Source organism: Erinaceus europaeus, chromosome 15, assembly GCF_950295315.1.
Source record: "Erinaceus europaeus chromosome 15, mEriEur2.1, whole genome shotgun sequence".
Lineage (NCBI taxonomy): Eukaryota > Metazoa > Chordata > Mammalia > Eulipotyphla > Erinaceidae > Erinaceus > Erinaceus europaeus.
Window position 1 is genome coordinate 12,467,186 of NC_080176.1, and position 20,536 is coordinate 12,487,721.

At 45.8% G+C, this 20,536-nt stretch overlaps 2 protein-coding genes across 7 annotated transcripts in view; one reads left to right on the forward strand and one right to left on the reverse strand.

Moving 5' to 3' along the window:
* The window catches only part of GPRC5B (G protein-coupled receptor class C group 5 member B), a 29,671-nt gene extending 26,009 nt beyond the window's left edge, over positions 1–3,662 (forward strand). For 2 of the 3 annotated variants that reach the window (XM_060172879.1, XM_060172878.1), the window contains exons 4-5: positions 326–432; positions 509–3,662. In XM_060172879.1, the coding sequence (XP_060028862.1) occupies positions 326–376 (51 nt within the window). In that variant the 3' untranslated portion in view covers positions 377–432; positions 509–3,662. The remainder of the gene's footprint in view (positions 1–325; positions 433–508) is intronic. The other variant, XM_007516547.3, reaches the window with a different exon arrangement.
* Positions 1–20,536, reverse strand: part of IQCK (IQ motif containing K) — a 131,758-nt gene that overhangs the window by 5,014 nt on the left and 106,208 nt on the right. Inside the window, exon 9 of one of the 4 annotated variants that reach the window (XM_060172883.1) lies at positions 4,325–4,536. The exons of the other annotated variants lie outside the window; for them this stretch is intronic. Within the exon in view, the coding sequence (XP_060028866.1) occupies positions 4,475–4,536 (62 nt within the window). The 3' untranslated portion in view covers positions 4,325–4,474. Of the gene's footprint in view, positions 1–4,324; positions 4,537–20,536 lie in introns of those variants that run through there. 4 annotated transcript variants of the gene reach the window in all.

Consider the following 20,536-nt stretch of genomic DNA (forward strand, 5'->3'; position numbering starts at 1 on the left):
TCTGATGCCAAACAGACCTTCAGCGGGACTGTCATCATTTCTGTTTTGCCGGCCTGAATGACATTGTTCTGTTTCTCCAGTGATCCAAAGATACGCTCTCATCCCCGCATTTAATTTCCAGACATAGATACATGTTTCTTCCAGAAACCACACGAGCCAGTTTACACATGTAAATGGGCTTTCCATTCTTCATATCATTTGCCAATTCCATAAATTCAACCTTTTAATTTTATTTTTTAATGTAAGTTGGGGTTGGCCTCTGATTGCTATAGAGTGTTTTCCTGGCCTTCTGAGTGGTCACACCCAAGCCTTGGTCTGCACTCAGACCCAGATCTACACTCTGAAGACCCCCTGGCAACCCACCGACCTGGGTTAGTGTTGAGACTGGACTCCCCAGCATCCAGCCTGCCCCCCAGCTCCTTTGAAATCCTGGTGGGTAACGGATTGGTTTGCTGAGGTTTGACTTTGCAGGAATGCAGAGTTCTTAGTGTGTTATCCTTGTTTCCAGATCCCAACCGCTCCGCCGAGTTACACTGGAAGACACCTCTGGTGAAAGACTTTAAACTCCAGAGAATCAGAATCTCTCTTACTGATTTTTCTTCCTTGGCTGTGTCTTTCTTGAGGGAGAGATCAGTAACAGTAGCGGAACCCAGCCGCCTCGCAGCCAGGAGCTCTGGGAATCCTAGCCGAGGGGAGTGCGTGTAAATGTGAACACTGCTGAACTGAAAGAAAAAAAAAAAATGCTAACACCGACTGCCCACCCCTCCCTGCCACACACACACACACACACACACACGAAAACTTAATACCAAACCAACCTCAATCCCTGAAGACTAAAGCAAAGCTAATTGCAAATAGTATTAGGCTCACTGGGAAGGCCGTTTCATCCTCTGGGTCCTGGGGGTAACACAGAACCAAATTCACAGCCTGTGGGCCAGGCTGGCGTTGGTTGAATATGGAGGTGCCTGTGCCATCGCCCCCTCACTCTCCCCTGGCAAGTGCTGGTCCCCAGGTGACCTCTCAGAGGTGACCGTTGCATTGAGAGGACTAGGACTGATGGGAACGGTTCTACCGGCTGGCCTGTGGGGTTGGACATTTCAGGAGAGCTCAGGAGGAGCTGAGGAGGTCTTGGGTGTAATCCCAAGATGAGACCCCACCCAATCATAGAGGCTCAGGGGTGGCTTTCCAATCAGAGGTGGTGGGGAATCCTGGCAAGCGCCAAAGAGAAGGCTATCTGGGAGCTGACGTGCCCATCACGTTTAGAAAGTGGTGACCGACCACTGTTCCTTCTGTGGGCCTCTGGCCCCAGCGTTGGTGGCAGGACAGCAATCCCACACTCCCATCCCCCCCCCAGAGGCTGGCCGGGACACCCCGCAATGTCCTAGTGCTCCTCAGCCTTTGCCCCATTTTATCCTCACGTTCATTTCAAAAGCTCACTGGCTTCGGGCCTTTCTGGGTTGGCCATGACAAGGCCACAAGCAGGTCTCCCACGATGGCGTCACATGACAGGGTTCAGGGGAGGGGGAGCTCAGGACGGAGAGAGTACCCCTTCTGCCTCACCTGCAGTGAATTCCAGGTCTTTTGCCTGGATGTAGTGAAAGTCCCCAGGGTGAGGGGCAGGACACATGGGGTTGTCTTGCTGCTTTGGGGTGGTGTGTGGGGTCATCTCTGTCTTGGTTTTTCTCTCCAAGTTCCATGAAAACTAGCTCTCTTCAAAGCTCATTGTTTCTGCCATGGTCTCCATCTGTCCTGAGCAAGTCGTTCCTTTGTTATTTGGCATCTCCAACATCTCAGCCACTCCAAGGCCCCTGCTCTGCACTGTTTGGCCAGTATACCCGCTAGCAACGACTCAGAGCAAACACTAACCTGACCGCGTGGAATGTACACTCGAGAGCGGGTCCCTTGGCCTCTATTCTAACTGCCATATTGCTGTTTTCCGTTTCTTCTTCTATAAAAACAACCCATAAGCCTTTAACCTTTACAGAAAATGAAGAAGGTTAGTGTTTTCGGGAGACGGGAGGCTAACCTCTTCAGAAGCCACTGTGTCACGGCTGAATATGTTTGAATAAACCTTCTAATTTTTCTCGAGGCCCTAGTCTGCTGTGTCCCGACCTCACCCTCCCGCTTCCTTACAGAGCACTGGGGGAAGACTGAGGCCAATCTGGCCAGCCCCCACCCTGCACCCTGCTCCGAGTTTTCCTTTCTGCTAGTGTTTCCTTGCACTGAGCATGCATGGGGAGGAGCAAGCATGGCTCCTGCCCACAGCATGTGCTTGTTTCTGGAGGATCGGATTCCAGCCCCCCTGTGCCCAGGACGCATTGGGGGGAACTGGCCACATGGCGTACTGGGTGGTGGGGCGGGTGGTTGCATGCAGACCCAGTCTTCTGCAAATACAGACATCTCCGCACACCTCGGTCTGGTCCAGTGAGAGGCGACAGCGCTATGCCTTCTCGTGCCAGGAAGTGGCTACTCACCCCAGCTCTCTGGAGTCCTTTGGAGCTCTCTGACCTACCCATGACTCGGTCTGCAAGAGTGCCCCCTTGCAGAAGGGAGAGGCTCTCATGCTCGCTGGCTCTCAGTTCTTGGTTCCGGAGTAGAAGGTGAGCCCCCCCACCCCCGAAAATGGCTGCAGGTGGAGCGGTGGTCCTGCCTCCATAAACCCGGAGCTGCTCTGAGCCGCGGGGGAGAGCTCACTGAGTGGATGAGACCTGTGGCTTGGCTTTGCTTTCCAAACTCTGATCTGATCTTGCGCTTCTGGGGTTTTTGTTTTATTTTGGCCCCTCCCAGTGGAGACGGAGGTGGGGAAAGGGCAGAGGACTGCTTTTCCTGATGGCCTCTCCCTGATGGGCACACAAGGTCACTCACCGTCTGCCAGGACACCCTTGGGGCTGCCCCCACAGAATGAGTTTAAAGCCACTTTTAAACGAGATGGCACCTCCATTTGTGTCCACAAGACTTGCCCTGGAGGAGAGCATCTGTGGTGAATCCCTAACTGTAAGCACAAGTCTTTCCATGTCCCCTTAGTCAAGACACCTTGGGAGTATAACAGCCACTCTTATTACCCCACCCCCTTAATAGAACCTGGTTGTTCTGTTCTGGATTTCTGGCTGAGGCTGGAGGATGGAGAGTAGGGGAGTCAGCTCAGAGAACCCACAAACTGGGGAGGACTGTGTCTCAAGGGTTTCAGATTTCGGTGTTGAGTCAGGGATCCAGTGCTTGTAGCACAGATTCTGTCAGGGCCCCACTAAGCAGGTGTCCACTGGGGGTGGTCTTCTTGCTTAGCCCAAGCTGAGCTGAGCCCCAAACAGAAAGGGAGCATTGTGGCTCTTATAATCCAGTGATTATACCAGCTTCCAGGAGTTCACAGCAGGTGCTTTGTATTCATTGATAAAAGAGCTAAAGCTCGTTTTTGATAGATAATATATATTTATTAAATGTATTAATGTGTGTTTTATAATGTACCCTCATCCTTCCCTGGCTGACTACTGCATACTTACTAAAAAAAAAAAATCGTAAAGGCTATTTCCAGACAATCAATGTATATCATGAAATGACTGTATATAAATATCACAGATTTAAAAGGTTGTAAAGCATGGGCAGATAGGTTTTATTTTCCAAATGCTGTTCTTAACACAAAAATAAAGGCTTTACTATTTACTTAAGATTTGTGGTAGCTTGTCAAAACAGCCCACTGCCATTCCTGAGCTTTGGGTGTCTTGGGCGACAGCAAACTGCGAAACACACAGGGACACGAGTCAGCTTGGCGGACAGTGCGGAGCCTCCTCCAGGACTTCTCTGGGGCAAAGAAGCCCTTTGGGTGGAGTGTCACGTCTTGTTGGGTTGGTGACAAAAGTAAAGGGCCTTTGGTAATGATCATGGGAACAGACCTTTTTTAAAAATTTTATTTATAAAATGGAAACACTGACAAGGCCGTAGGATAAGAGGGGTACAACTCCACACAATTCCCACCACCAGAACTCTGTATCCCATCCCCTCCCCTGATAGCTTTCCTATTTTTTATCCCTCTGGGAGTATGGACCCAGGGTCATTATGAGGTACAGAAGGTGGAAGGTCTGGCTTCTGTAACTTTAATGAAAAGAGTATTCACCGGGTCAACTTACATCTGGAGATTTGAGGCTTAAATTTCCCTGTGGATCTTTGCAAAGGCCGCCAAAAAGAAGTGGGGGACCGGCAACTAGTGCAGCTTAGTATCTCTTGGGGTTTGAATTCAAGGTGTGTTTTAAGTGTCTGATATAGAAGACTTCCAAAGCATTGAAAAAACTGCATGACTGAAAGACTAAAATTTAGCCATAACACAGACAAGTTGAGACAAGTACTTTCTTCAGATACACTACACTTTGCATCGTAAGCTGTCAAGGGCAGGAAAGAGTCTGTATTCACATGCACCCAGTTGCGGTCAAGGAAGCAGATGGGTGACTTCTGCCTGGCTCCAAAGAGGACAGACCAATAGCATTTAAGTTTGTGGAACCCCAGCCTGGGTTGCCTCTTCCTCCTCGTCCTCCATCTGGCATTTCACTGCAAAGAGCAAATAAGGGTGAGTTTTTCTTTTTCTTTATATTTATTTATTTATTTTCCCTTTTGTTGCCCTTGTTTTTTATTGTTGTAGTTATTGATGTTGTCATTGTTGGATAGGACAGAGAGAAATGGAGAGAGGAGGGGAAGACAAAGAGGGGGAGAGAAAGACACCTGCAGACCTGCTTCACTGCCTGTGAAGAGACTCCCCTGCTCGAACCAGGCTCCTTACTCCGGTCCTTGTGTTTCGCGCTACGTACGCTTAACCCACTGCGCTACCTCCCAACTCCCCAGGGTGAATTTTCTAGGCAGACTATCACTGGGGCCTGAAACCTGGGTGGGTAAAGCAGGCCTGTAGCACCAAAACCCACAGGGCGCAACCTCCTGGGCTTTGGGGGGCCCCAGATTCAGGGGAAGAACACAGGGCCACTGTGCCCCCAGAGCAGCCCCTGAAGTCTAGACTCTTGATGCTCACGGCCACAGAGTTCAGTTAAGGAAGAGGCTAACTGGGTGACTGCAGGTTCAGGAAACTCAAGGAAGGAAGTTTTAAAAATGATGACAGATTCCAGGCTCTCAGTTCAACCAGATCTGTCACCAACACCCTGTCCTGCCCTCCCCCAAATATGTTGGGGTCAACTCGAGGTCAGAAGAGAATTCTTTTCTAGGCTTTTACTTTTCACCGTCATTTCCCCAACTGGCCAAACAGGTACATTAGCTGAGCCCATAGGGTCACCATTCCTAACGGAACTGAGGAACTTTCCCTCCCAGAGAAGATGGAACCAGTCCCCTAGGTGCATAGGGAAATATTGCTGAAAAGTCTTTTTTTTTTTTTATCTTTATTTATTTGATAGAGACAGCCGGAAATCGAGAGGGAAGGGAAAGATCAAGAGGGAGAGAGACAGAGAAACACCTGCAGCACTGCATCACCACTTGCAAAACTTTCCCCCTGCAGGTGGGGACCGGGCCTCAAGCCTGGGTCCTTGCGCATTGTAACAACATGTGTGCTTAACCAGGTGCACCACCACCCAGCCCCTTAATACTCTGGGTTTTGTCTTCAATTTTTTTTTTTCTTTTTAAAATTTCTTTTTTGGGAGTTGGGTGGTAGTGTAGCGGGTTAAGTCCACGTGGCACGAAGCACAAGGACTGGCCTAAAGATTCCGGTTCGAGCCCCCAGCTCCCCACCTGCAGGGGAGTCGCTTCACAGGCAGTAAAGCAGGTCTGCAGGTGTCTATCTTATTCTACTCCGTCTGTCTTCCCCTCCTCTCTCCATTTCTCTCTGTACTATCTAACAATGACGACAACAATAACAACAACAATAATAACTACAACAATAAAAAACAAGAGCAACAAAAGGGAAAATAAATAAATAAATATTTTTAAATTCCTTTTTTAACTGGACGGTGGTGGCACACCTGGTTAAGCGCACATATCACGATGCACAAGGTGAGAAAGAGAAGCGGCACCCAGCTCTGGCATATACCATGCCAAGGTTTGAACTGGGGTCTCTCAGGCACGCAAGTCCTGCGTTGTACTGATGTGATATCTCCTCTGCCCAACCCAGTCTTTTAAAAAAAAAAAAAAAAAATGAAGTCTTTCCCTCTAAGAGCCGAGATCTTGTCCCAGACATTAATGCCTGGAAAGGACCCTGAACATGGCTGCAGGCTCTGGCTGTTCTGGTAGGAGAGGTCTGTGGGTAGAAGTTTTGGGTGAACTGACCCTGACCCTGAGTTGTCAACCAGTGACTGAGGTGCTCACCAGCCAGACCTGAGTGCAGAGAGAGAGATCTGGACACTGCCACATGCAATCTGGTCAAAGCTGTATGTATGTATGTATGAGAAAGGAGAAGAGAGAGAAAGAACCAGGCATCACTCTGGTACATGTGCTGCCAGGGATTGAACTCAGGACCTCATGCTTGAGAATCTAGTGCTTTATCCACTACGCCATCTTCCAGACCATGTTGTTTTTCACTTAAAAAAATTTTTTTAGGGGCTGGGCAGTAGGGCAGCGAGTTAAGCACAAAGCACAAGGACCAGTGCAGACTGTCCCAGTTCAAGTCCCTGGCCCCCACCTGCAGGGGGGTGGTTTCACAAGCAGTGAAGCAGGTCTGCAGATGCCTCTTTCTCTCCCCATCTCTGTCTTCCCCTCTTCTCTCGATTTCTTTCGGTCCTATCCAATAATGACAGCAATAATAACAACGATAAACAACAAAGGCAACAAAAGGGAAAAAGTAGCCTCCAGGAGCAGTGAATTTGTAGTGCAGGCACTGAGCCCCATGGATAACCCTGGAGGCACAAAAATTTTTTTTTTCTTTTCACATAGCATGGATCAAGTATTGAACATTAAAGCACAAGGTCCCAAGTCTTGGCATCATATGGGTCAGACTGATACTCTGGTTCTCTCTCCCCTCTCTCATCAATAAATATTTTTTTTAAATTAACATCAAGGGAGTCGGGCGGTAGCGCAGGGGGTTAAGCGCACATGGCGCAAAATGCAAGGACCGGTGTAAGGATCCCGGTTCGAGTCCCCGGCTCCCCACCTGCAGGAGCGTTGCTTCATAGGCAGTGAATCAGGTCTGCAGGTGTCTATCTTTCTCTCTCTTTCTATGTCTTCCCCTCCTCTCTCCATTTCTCTCTGTCCTATCCAACAACGACAACATCAACAACAATAAAGCAACAAGGGCAACAAAATGAAGTAAATAAATATTTTTAAAAATTAACATCAACATAATATAGCCTTCAATGAGAGACACCAGAGTATTACTCTGACATATGCAGTGCTGGGAATCAAACTCAGGATCTCAGGCCTACAAGTCCTGTGCTATACCACTAAGCCACCTCCTGGGCTGCTTAAATAGTTTTTTTTTAATTATTTATTTTAAATAAATAAATTTATTTAAAGCAAGTGGCTCGTCAGCTGGGAAACTGATGCAGCTCCTTGAGTGAAATGTGACCAGAAAGCCCCTCAGAGCAGTGCGGAAGAATCTAGAATTCCCCTCAGAGCCAATGCCTGTCAGCCTCAAAATGTAAGCCATTAGAATGACAGATGGACAGGCTGCTTAAGGGCCTCAGTCCTTCTATCATGCCTGGAGGGAGAACTCTGCTGCCTGCCCGCCTGGGGAGGTCTCTCAACCACTTTCCACTCCTGGCCTCTCTGCCTGGGTCGCTGGGGAGAAGCCCTTGTAACTGTTTCCCATTCTTACCTAGGGGTCCTGAGAGAGCTGGGGGGAGAGGATGTTGGGAACACGCCTCCAAATCTGAGAGGATCCAGTCTATAGCTGATCAATTGAAAAAGGGGACATAGGACACAGGACTTGTATTCTGAGGCTCCCGGTTCAAAGCCCAGTACCAGCCAGCCATGAAGGAATGGAGAAGAGCACTTTAACTTCCAGGGGAGGGTTAGGTGAGGAGAGGATGAGGGAGAGCTGATACTCATGGTCACGGCAGATCAGCTGAGACACAGCTGGGCTCTAGCGATTGCCCTGCCTGAGGGGGCAGGAGCTCATGCCATGTCCTGTTCCATCCTTTCTGCCTTCTCAACCATGAGGACTGCAAGGAAGAAGTGCTTTGCTGAAGACTGAAGCAGATACAGTATGGGGTCACTGGTTTGCTTCCTGATGCTGGCAGAACCAATGGGCTCCCAAAAGGAGGGAGGGAAGGATTGGGAGACGGGTGGCATTTTGCTGGAGACTTCAGCGTGGCCTGCTCCCCATGCCGACACACACTTCTCTGTGTCCTGCACGACCTTGTCCCCCAGGGTGAGTGGCCAGTTCTGGAAGGGCTGGGAGAGTGGAAAATCCCGTGAGATGCGCCAGCCCTGTTGCCTTAATTCCCTGCAGCCTCAATTAGGGCAGCGCGACAAGAAAGACCTGGCACACTAAGGAGCCAGAGCCTGGCTGGCGGTCCTCCCCCCCCCCCCCCCCGCCCTGCTTGCTGGAGAAGCTGCTGGCAGCTGGAGATGGAGGATTCTGGGAGCCACAGATGACCCAGCCACTCACTGGGGTTGCCCAGATGCAGCCTGGGCAGAAAGGATGGCCGGGGGCAAGAATGCAGACTCCCGGGCTGCCACCCTAGCCCTTGAAAAGCTCAACCTCCAGCCCTCAAGCTGCCAGGGAAGGCAGCTCAGCTGGTAGAGAGAATATCTGAGGCTCCCTGCTTGCTCCCTGGTCTCCCTGAACAGGAGTGACGCTCTGAGTCTCTCTCATATGAAATTAACTAAAAAGAACTTGGTCCTCAAGCATCCCACACACTGCTGTGCTTAGAGTGAACCTTTGAGCGGTCCGGGAGGTGGCGCAGTGGATAAAACATTGGATTCTCAAGCATGAGGTCCCAAGTTCAATCCCCGGCAGCATATGTACTGGAGTGATGTCGGGTTCTTTCTCTCTCTCTCCTCCTATCTTTCTCATAAATAAATAAATTCTTTAAAAAAAAGAGAGAGAGTGAACATTTGAATGTGCCAAGTACCGGAAAGAGTGCTGCCTTGCCACCCTCACGTGGTTTCCCCACGGCACCTGCCTGCTGAGGGCGCTGACAGCAGCAGAAGAGACAAGGTGTGCAGAACATTCCCAACACTGACATTTCTCAGAAACAGACAGACACCACCACACCAAAGTGGCTCCCAGCGTGGTGACAGCTGGGGTCTTGAACCTAGGTCACATGCATGATAAAGGACATGCACTCCCAGGTAAGCTCTCTCCTGGGCCCCAGTTATGATCATGTTCAGTGTGTTCTCACAGAGGACAGTCAAAAGCAGGAGGCAGAGAAGTGAGCAGAAAGTGAACCACGAGGTTCGAGTACCACAGGGGGACGGATGCTCTTCAATAAACACTCCTCCAACGCCCACAGCCAGGGACTGGTGGGTGGGGTCCTCAAGTGCCCCAGAAGTGGCTGGGTCATCCTCTCCAGATGGCAGTATAGATCGAAGAAAGCTTCTAGCTTTTACCCAGCAGCACCTGCTTGCTAGGATTCTGGGTAAAGGACAGAAGCAGCACTCCCTAGTCTCACATATGAAGTGACAGTAGGTTACGTCCAGATGTTCCGTCACTGCGCACTCATCCTAACCCTGAGGCATTTCCCAACTAGAGGCAGAGGAGTGTGGGACTTTTCACTTTCCTGGCTCATCTGGTAGAGCACACACTTTGCCATGCACCAGGACCTGGGTTCTATCCCCCAGCACCACATGAGAGCCCCAGGCAGGGCATGAAGAGTAAACTCAATAAATAAGTGGTGCAGTGGTGTCTCTCCTCCATGTCTCTCTCCTGCTTTGTCCCTTTCTGTTTGAAACTGGATGAAAGGAAAAAGGTCTCTAGGAGCAGTGGGACTGCCCAGGTTCAAGGCCCAAGGGGCATAAAAAAAAATTAAATTACAGGGCAAAGTGGTGGCTCACTAATAGAACACACATATTATCAAGAAGGGCCCAGGGCTCAAGCCCCTGGATCCCGGATGCATGGGGGGGGATACTTTACAAGTGGTAGAGCAGTGCTGTGTGTCTCTACTCTCTATCTGGGTCTGTCTCTCACTGTCAGAAAGAGAGAGAGAGAGGAAGAAAGAGAAGGGGAGGGATGAAGGAAGGAAAGGGAGAAAAGCATCCACTGGGACCAGTGGAATAGTGCAGGCACTGAGCCCCCAGTAATAACCCTGATAGGGAAAAAGAAAAAGAACAGAGAGAAAGAAAGAAATATTGTTCCCTTTCAAGAGCACTACATAGTGATAGTAGAGAACTTAAAGTCTACAGGAAAAATATGAAGGAAAACAAGCAGCAAAATCCCCTCCATGTTTTGAAGAACAAATCCTGGAAGATCTGTTTTCTATAAAAGTAAAGGTTAGGGGCTGGGTGGTGGTATACTTGGTAGAGTGCATATATTACCATGTGCAAGGGCACAGGTTCAATCCCCTGGTCCCCACCTGCAGAGGGGAAACTTCACAAGGGATGAAACAGTGCTGCAGGTGACTCTCTTTACCCTCCTCTACCTCCCCCTTCCCTCTCAATGCCTCTGTCTCTATAAAAATAAGTAAATAAAAAGGCTGTCAGGAGCGGTGAATTCATTGTGCAGGCACTGAGCTTCAGTGATACTATATAATAATAAAATTAAAATGTTGACATAGGGAGTCAGGTGGTAGCGTAGCGGGTTAAGCACAGGTGGTGCAAAACGCAAGGACCAGAGGAAGGATCCTGGTTTGAGCCCCCGGCTCCCCACCTGCAGGGGGTCACTTCACAGGCGGTGAAGCAGGTCTGCAGGTGTCTATCTTTCTCTCCCCCTCTCTGTCTTCCCCTCCTCTCTCCATTTCTCTCGTTCCTATCCAACAACGACGACATCAATAACAACAACAACAATAAAACAAGGACAACGAAAGGGAATAAATAAAATAAATATAAAAAAAGAGAGAGAGGTGGAATGAAATGAGATGCTATGGAATCAGGCAGAGCGTACTGACTTGGGCACATGTTACCATGCTCAAAGACCTAAGTTCAAGCCCCTGGTCCCCACCTGCAAATGGGTGAAAGAGTGCTGCAGGTCGATCTATCTATCTATCTATCTATCTCCCCATTCCTCTCAGTTTCTCTCCGTCCTTCCTGTCAGATGAAAGAGGAGGAAAGCATCGGCACAAGGAACAGTGGTTTATTCTTGAGGGCATGAGCCCCAGCAATAACTCTGCTGAGGGTGCAGTCAGTGGTGCACCAGGTTAAGTGTGAGAAACTGTGCAAGGATGCCAGTTCGCGCCCCCAGCAGGGTCGCACCTCAAGTGGTGAAGCAGATCTGCAGGTATCTTTCTCCCTCTTTCTCTCCCCCTCACCTCTCAATTCCTCTCCTATTTAATAAAGAAGGGAAAAATGGCCGCCAGGAGCAGTGGATTTGTAGTGCTGGCACCAAGCCCCAGCAAAAACCCTGGAGGCAAAGAAAAAAAAAAAAGAGGAAAAAGGAAAGCGAAAGAAAAGTTAAGAGATGATGCCTATTGCCTGGCTCACTGTAGATGTTTAATCAAATTATTTCCTAATGATACAAGTCGCACCGTAATTGTAGGAAAACAGGGAAATGCAGTGTCCTCAAATAAATACGCACACAAAATTGCTAGTCCAGAGAGATATATGCAAACCTATGTTCACTGCAGCACTGTTTACAATAACAACGGTTTGGAAACCACTCACATGCTCAATGAAAGAAGAACGGCTAAGGAAGATAGCCTGTCCCTATACAATGGTATACTCAGCTGTAATCTTTGCTTTGCTGTACTCCACTGGATGCAACTAGAGGTCTAGAGGAGGTCATGTTCAAGAGGAGGACAAGGGGGTCAGGCGGTAGCACATTGGGTTAAGCGCACGTGGTGCAAAGCGCAAGGACCGGCATAAGGATCCTGGTTCAAGCCCCGGCTCCCCGCCTGCAGAGGAGTCGTTTCACAAGCGGTGAAGCAGGTCTGCAGGTGTCTGTCTTTCTCTCCCCCTCTCTGACTTCCCCTTCTCTTTCAATTTCTCTCTGATCTATCCAACATCAACATCAATGGCAACAATAACAATAACTACAATAACAAGGGCAACAAAATGGTATAAAAGGCCACCAGGAGCGGTGGATTCGTAGTGCAGGCACCGAGCCCCCAGTGATAACCGTGGAGGCAAAAAAAAAAAACAAAAAAGAGAGAGAGAGAGAAGGACACATACTAGGAGGTTTCACATACATGTGATATATAAAGAGACAAAGTAAAGGAACAAAGTCAATCAAAAACAAACCCTGGAGATTCGACTTCCGGAGGCGGAGCTACGAGCAGCAGATCGCTTTCTCTCCTCTCCTCTCCTCTCCTCTCCTCTCCTCTCCTCTCCTCTCCTCTCCTCTCCTCTCCTCTCCCGGATCAACTAGGAATACCAAAGGAGACCACCCGGACTGAAACAAGACAGGACTAGAATGACCACAGAAACCCAGTAAATCACCCGTGAGTACAAACACGCGTGGCTGGTGACAGAGAGGAGAGAGGGGCCTAAGGAGAGATTAAGTGACTGCTAACAGTTCGACAGTTTGTCAGTGGAGACACCACCTCCAGTCTGCTCCACCAACAAGGGGACAGCTGAAGGGAGGAAAGGACTCCCCAGAGACTCACCAAGTACAACTCTGAGTCTCCATTGCTACTACCCTCAGAAACTGGAGCAGCAACAGGGAGGGACACCAGGGCACAGAGATCTAACCGGGAAACTCAGGAGAAGACCTATACCTCGGTGGCATAGCTGAAGGGCTGTGAAAGTCTCTTTGCATAACCACTGGATTATCTCTGCCACACCCTGCTTTATCTCTTGGTCAGGAGTCATTGATTAAGCCAAGAAGCCTATTGATAGTTTAAAAGCCCTCAGGCTACCATAGCCTACAGGGGGAAAAAAAAAAGGCTTTTACACCACTGAACTCCAACTCAGGGATTGAAAACACTGTTAACTTATATAAAATGGTTAAAACAACAAGAAAAAATATTGGAGACTCGAACCAGGACAAGAGTCCAGCTAAAAGTCCTCCAGAGGGCGAAGCACAAAACAACGAGTTCAACCATCCAAACATTAGCTAAGGAAATAATAACAGGAGTGAGTAAAGAATTTGAAAAAATTGTAATCAGAACTGCAGGAACAACAAATGAGAATATGGAAGAAAATTCTAATAATCTCATGGTTATTAGAGAGCTGAAAGCTGAAACTGCTGAGCTAAGAAGGCAACTAGCTGAACAAGCTAAAACAGTATCAGAGCAGGGCAACAAAATAGATGAACTCCAGAAAGCAGTAGAGGGCAGAGAGAATAGAATCAATGAGGCTGAAGACAGAATTAGCAAGATTGAAGATGAATTAGAGACAACTAAAGAAGAAGTAAGAGATCTCAAAAAGAGATTAAGAGATGCTAAAAACAACAACAGAGTCCTATGGGATGACTTCAAAAGAAACAATATACACATTATTGGCTTACCAGAGGAAGAAAGAGAAGGGGAGGAAGAAAGCATTCTCCAGGCCATAATAGCTGAAAATTTCTCTAGTCTAGACAACACCAAAGACATAAAGATTCAAGAAGCCCAGAGGGTCCCAAACAGAATTAACCCAGACCTAAAGACACCAAGACATGTCATACTTAGATTGGAAAGGAATAAGGATAAAGAAAGGATCCTCAAGGCTGCAAGAGAAAAACAAAGAGTCACCTACAAAGGAAAACCCATAAGATTAGCAGCAGACTTCTCCATACAAACACTACAGGCCAGAAGAGAATGGCAAGATATCTATCGAGTGCTCAATGAGAAAGGCTTTCAGCCAAGAATACTATATCCTGCTAGATTGTCATTCAGACTAGATGGAAGCATCAAAACCTTCTCAGACAAGCAACAGTTGAAGGAAGCAACCATCACCAAGCCTGCCTTGAAAGAAGTTCTGAAAGGTTTCCTATAAACAACCAGACCACCACAAATAGAACATATATCAAAACACTCTAAAACTCTACAAGAATGGCGTTAAAATATCTTCAATCTTTGATATCAATAAATGTGAATGGCCTTAATTCACCTATTAAAAGACACAGAGTAGGAAGATGGATCAGAAAACACAACCCAACAATATGTTGTCTACAGGAAACTCACCTAACGCAACAAGACAAACACAGACTTAAAGTGAAAGGATGGAAAACTATCATTCAAGCCAATGGCCCACAAAAAAGGGCAGGAACAGCTATTCTCATATCTGACATGATAGACTTTAAAATACATAAGATTAAAAAAGATAGGAATGGACACTACTTAATGCTCAGAGGATCAGTCAATCAAGAGGACTTAACAATTATTATCTATGCACCCAATGAGAAGCCATCTAAATACATCAAACTTCTACTGAAAGAGCTACAGCAATATATTAACAGTAACACAATCATAGTAGGGGACTTCAACACCCCACTCTCTCAACTTGACAGATCATCCAGGATGATCATCATCAGTAAAGACATAAGGGAGCTAAATGAAGAGATAGATAAACTAGAACTATTGGACATTTTCAGAGTCATTCATCCCAAGAAACTGGAATACACATTTTACTTAAATCCACATGGATCATTCTCAAGGATAGACCATATGTTAGGCCACAAAGACAGCATCAGCCTATTCAAGAGCACTGAAATCATCCCAAGCATCTTCTCAGACCACAGTGGAATTAAACTAACACTTAACAATCAACAAAAGATTAGTAACAGTGCCAAAATGTGGAAGCTCAACAGTACACTTCTTAACAACTTCTGGGTCAAAGAGGAAATCAAGGAAGAAATCAAAATGTTTCGAGAGTTCAATGAAAATGAAGACACAAGCTATCAAAATATTTGGGACACAGCTAAAGCAGTCCTAAGAGGGAAGTTCATAACTATACAAGCACACATTAGGAAACAAGAAAAGGCACAAATAAGCAGCCTGATTGCACATCTTAAAGACCTAGAAGAAGAACAACAAAGGAACCCTAAAGCAACCAGAAGGACAGAAATTACTAAAGTTAGGGCAGAAATAAATAACATTGAGAATAGGAAAACCATACAAAAGATCAATGAAAGTAAATGTTGGTTCTTCGAAAGAGTAAACAAAATCGACAAACCTTTAGCCAGACTCACAAAACAAAAAAGGGAGAAGACCCAAATAAATCGGATAGTAAATGAAAGAGGAGATATCACAACAGACACTGCAGAAATTCAACATATCATGCGAGGCTTCTATGAACAACTATATGCCACCAAGTTAGAGAACCTGGAAGAAATGAATGATTTCCTAGATACCTACCAACTTCCAAAACTAAGTAAAGAGGAAGTGGATAACATGAACAGGCCCATCACAGCTAATGAAATTGAAACAGTTATCAAAAATCTTCCCAAAAATAAAAGTCCTGGACCAGATGGTTTTACAAATGAATTCTACAAAACTTTCAAAGAAGAACTAATACCTCTACTTTTAAAAGTCTTCCAGAAGATTGAAGACACTGGAATACTCCCTGCCAGCTTCTATGAAGCCAACATCACCCTGATACCAAAAGCAGACAGGGACACAACCAAAAAAGAAAACTACAGACCAATATCTCTGATGAACATAGATGCGAAAATATTGAACAAAATTCTAGCCAACCGGATACAGCAATATATCAAAAAGATTGTTCATCATGACCAAGTGGGGTTTATCCCAGGCATGCAAGGTTGGTTTAATATACGTAAATCAATCAATGTGATCCACCACATCAACAAAAGCAAGACCAAAAACCACATGGTCATATCAATAGATGCAGAGAAAGCCTTTGACAAAATACAACATCCCTTTATGATCAAAACACTACAAAAAATAGGAATAGATGGAAAATTCCTGAAGATAGTGGAGTCTATATATAGCAAACCTACAGCCAACATCATACTCAATGGTGAAAAACTGGAAGCATTTCCCCTCAGATCAGGTACTAGACAGGGCTGCCCACTATCACCATTACTATTCAACATAGTGTTGGAAGTTCTTGCCATAGCAATCAGGCAGGAGCAAGGAATTAAAGGAATACAGATTGGAAGAGAAGAAGTCAAACTCTCCTTATTTGCAGATGACATGATAGTATACATAGAAAAACCTAAGGAATCTAGCAAGAAGCTTTTGGAAATCATCAGGCAATACAGTAATGTGTCAGGCTATAAAATTAACATTCAAAAGTCAGTGGCATTCCTCTATGCAAACACTAAGTTAGAAGAAATTGAAATCCAGAAATCAGTTCCTTTTTCTATAGCAATAAAAACAATAAAATATCTAGGAATAAACCTAACCAAAGAAGTGAAAGACTTGTATACTGAAAATTATGAGTCACTACTCAAAGAAATTGAAAAAGACACAAAGAAAAGATATTCCATGCTCATGGGTTGGAAGAATTAACATCATCAAAATGAATATATTACCCAGAGCCATCTACAAATTTAATGCTATCCCCATCAAGATCCCAAGCACATTTTTTAGGAGAACAAATGCTACAAATGTTTATCTGGAACCAGAAAAGACCTAGAATTGCCAAAACAATCTTGAGAAAAAAGAACAGAACCGGAGGCATCACACTGCCAGATCTCAAACTATATTATAGGGCCATTGTCATCAAAACTGCTTGGTACTGGAACATGAACAGACACACTGACCAGTGGAATAGAGAGCCCAGAAATGAGGCCCCACACCTATGGACATCTAATCTTTGACAAAGGTGCCCAGACTATTCAATGGGGAAAGCAGAGTCTCTTCAACAAATGGTGTTGGAAACAATGGGTTGAAACATGCAGAAGAATGAAGCTGAATCACTGTATTTCACCAAATACAAAAGTAAATTCCAAGTGGATCGAGGACTTGGATGTTAGACCACAAACTATCAGATACTTAGAGGAAAATATTGGAAGAACTTTTTTCCGCATAAATTTTAAAGACATTTTCAATGAAACGAATCCAATTACAAGGAAGACTAAGGCAAGTATAAACCTATGGGACTACATCAAATTAAAAAGCTTCTTCACAGCAAAAGAAACCACTACCCAAATCAAGAGACCCCTCACAGAATGGGAGAAGATCTTTACATGCCATACATCAGATAAGAGTTTAATAACCAACATATATAAAGAGCTTACCAGACTCAACAACAAGACAACAAATAACCCCATCCAAAAATGGGGGGAGGAATTGGACAGAATATTCACCACAGAAGAGATCCAAAAGGCCGAGAAACACATGAAAAAATGCTCCAAGTCCCTGATTGTCAGAGAAATGCAAATCAAGACAACAATGAGATATCACTTCACTCCTGTGAGAATGTCACACATCAGAAAAGGTAACAGCAGCAAATGCTGGAGAGGATGTGGGGTCAAAGGAACCCTCCTGCACTGCTGGTGGGAATGTCAATTGGTCCAACCTCTGTGGAGAACAGTCTGGAGAACTCTCAGAAGGCTAGAAATGGACCTACCCTATGACCCTGCAATTCCCCTCCTGGGGATATATCCTAAGGAACCCAACACATCCATCCAAAAAGATCTGTGTACACATATGTTCTTGGCAGCACAATTTGTAATAGCCAAAACCTGGAAGCAACCCAGGTGTCCAACAACAGATGAGTGGCTGAGCAAGTTGTGGTATATATACACAATGGAATACTACTCAGCTGTAAAAAATGGTGACTTCACCGTTTTCAGCCGATCTTGGATGGACCTTGAAAAAATCATGTTGAGTGAAATAAGTCAGAAACAGAAGGATGAATATGGGATGATCTCACTCTCAGGCCGAAGTTGAAAAACAAGATTAGAAAAGAAAACACAAGTCGAACCTGAAATGGAATTGGAGTATTACACCAAAGTAAAAGACTCTGGGGTGGGTGGGTGGGTGGGGAGAATACAGGTCCATGAAAAATGATGAATGAAATAGTGGGGGTTGTATTGCTAAATGGGAATCTGGGGAATGTTAAGCATGTAAAAAAAAAAAAAAAAGAAGTAGAAACGCAAAGCAGAAATTGACTGAGTTTGGAGTATGGCACCAAAGTAAGAAAGCAGAAGTATACTAGAGTTTGCAGTGAGTACCTCCCTAATACTTCCTCTCCACTTTTCCAAGCTTTGGGTCCATGATTGCTCAACAATTTGTTTGGCTTTGTATGTTAACTCTCTTTTCAGTCACCAGGTTCCAGGTATCATCAGGATGCCGGCCAGACTTCCCTGGATTGAAGACACCACCAATGTGTCCTGGAGCTCAGCTTCCCCAGAGACCCATCCTACTAGGGAAAGAGAGAGGCAGACTGGGAGTATGGACCGACCAGTCAACACCCATGTTCAGCGAGGAAGCAATTACAGAAGCCAGACCTTCTACCTTCTGCAACCCTCAATGACCCTGGGTCCATGCTCCCAGAGGGATAGAGAATGGGAAAGCTATCGGGGGAGGGGGTGGGATATGGAGATTGGGCGGTGGGAATTGTGTGGAGTTGTACCCTTCCTACCCTATGGTTTTGTTAATTAATCCTTTCTTAAATAAAAAATAAAAAATAAATTAAAAAAAAAAAACCCTGAGATTCTGACCTAGAACTGAGGTCACCAAAGCAGGGGAGGGGGGTACTAAGAGGGAAGGGGCAGTAGGTTCAATGGACTATGTAGGATGTAGGGGTACCTGGGCAGTGGGTAGGGTGAGATATAATGTAGTCCGGTAAACTGATATCATTTTAAATAAAAAGTATTTAAGCAAATCTTAAAACCAGAGAGGGAAGTTTTAGGTAGTACTGATAAATGTTTGTATATCCTTTTTCCCCTACATCTCAGCTTTCAAGGGTAGTCCCACCAGGCTGAGCTGCGCTGAGACTGGAGTTTGCACACCATGGCTTAAACAGCCATCATCTACTAAGGCTGTCCTGCGAGGTTTTTTTCTTCAGATGCCTAGCAAGTCAAGGGTGTGAATGAGCACAGACGAACCTGTCAGCCGTGTCTTATGACTTTTTTAATTTATCTTTGCATTCTCAGCTGCTGCAGCCAAGACTGAACCTTTAGAAATATCCTTGGCATTCTGAACAAGCTTCGGGTATCAACAGTTCCCAGCCAGTTCAGACTGGCAGAAGTTCTGCATTATTAAATGTTGTCTTTAAGTGAAAAGGAAACAAACCCTGCTGTTTATTTTTCAAATGCTCCCTTAGGCATGTAGCTGGTTAAACACTAATTGAGAAATCATTTCAATCTGTATTTAGGGATTAAGGCAGTATCCACTCATTATCTGAATAGTAGATCCAGAGCTCAGGGCAGACAGGATTCAAGTCAAGGAATTCTAAGGAGTAAGAAATCAAACCTTTCAAACATTACAAGTGCTTGGCAGTTGAGAATACGGCTCAGCATTAGGGCACAAGATGCATGTGTGACACCCTGGTGCCATCACTGGCATCACATATGCCAAAGCAATGTACAGTGCCCTGGGCTCTTCCCCCCAGCCCCCTACAAATATAATAAATCAATAAAAGGTGTTGGAAATTAAGTTTCTAGAAGTTTCAACCACAGAGGTCTTTCTGATAGGAAGAAACTTCTAATGTGAAGACATTTCTAATACAGATGGACTGAGAAGAAAACGTAAGGGGTGCATGTTTGCATTAGTCATGCAAGAAGACTCTCATGCCTGAGGCACCAAAGGTCCCAGAGGTTTAATCCCCAGCGCCACCAGAAGCCAGAGAGCCAGAGTTGAGCAGTGCTCTGATAAAAAGCTTCATAAGAGGTGAAGCATCATGCTGGCAGCTGGAACCTGGGGCTGAAAAGAGAGTTAATATACAAAGCCAAACAAATTGTTGATTAATCATGAACCTAAAGGCTGTTTTGTAGACAGCTGGTAGGCATATTTGAGTTATATTCCTAAGGGCCTGTGGCTATACTAGTTTTTTTTTCTTTTTTCTTTTTTTTTTTTCCCTGAGCCTGAAATCTGATATGCAGGGGGATCCAAGTTATTGTCTGGGGAGATGATGTCATGGCTGGAAAAAGGACCTGAAAGCAGGGAAGAGTATAGCTCCCAAGTATGGAATAGGTGTATAAATCTTGTTGACTACAGACACCATCAATTTGATGTGATCTGGGGCCCATATTCAGCTTATGTGACCTCTGCATCCCTGTAGATCTGAGCTCACATTCTGTGGTCATAAGTAGGAATGTTCCAAGTTGCCTCAATTTCAGGACCCATCTTCCTCAGGTGTAGCATAGAGTATGTTGTCCAGCCTCCCTCCGGAGGATGGAACATTCTCTACCATTGTTGATCCAAGTTCCAGTCCTGATAATATGAAGCCAACCAGACTTCCCTGGACAAACAACCCCACCAATGTGTCTTGGGGCTCCAATTCCTCAGAACCCTGCCCCACTAGGGGAAGAGAAAGGCAGGCTGGGAGTATGGATCAACCTGCCAAACCCCATTTTCATCGGGGAAGCAATTACAGAAGCCAAACCTTCCACCTTCTGCATCCCACAATGACCTTGGGTCCATACTCCTAGAAGGTTAAAGAATAGGAACGCTATCAAGGGAAGGGA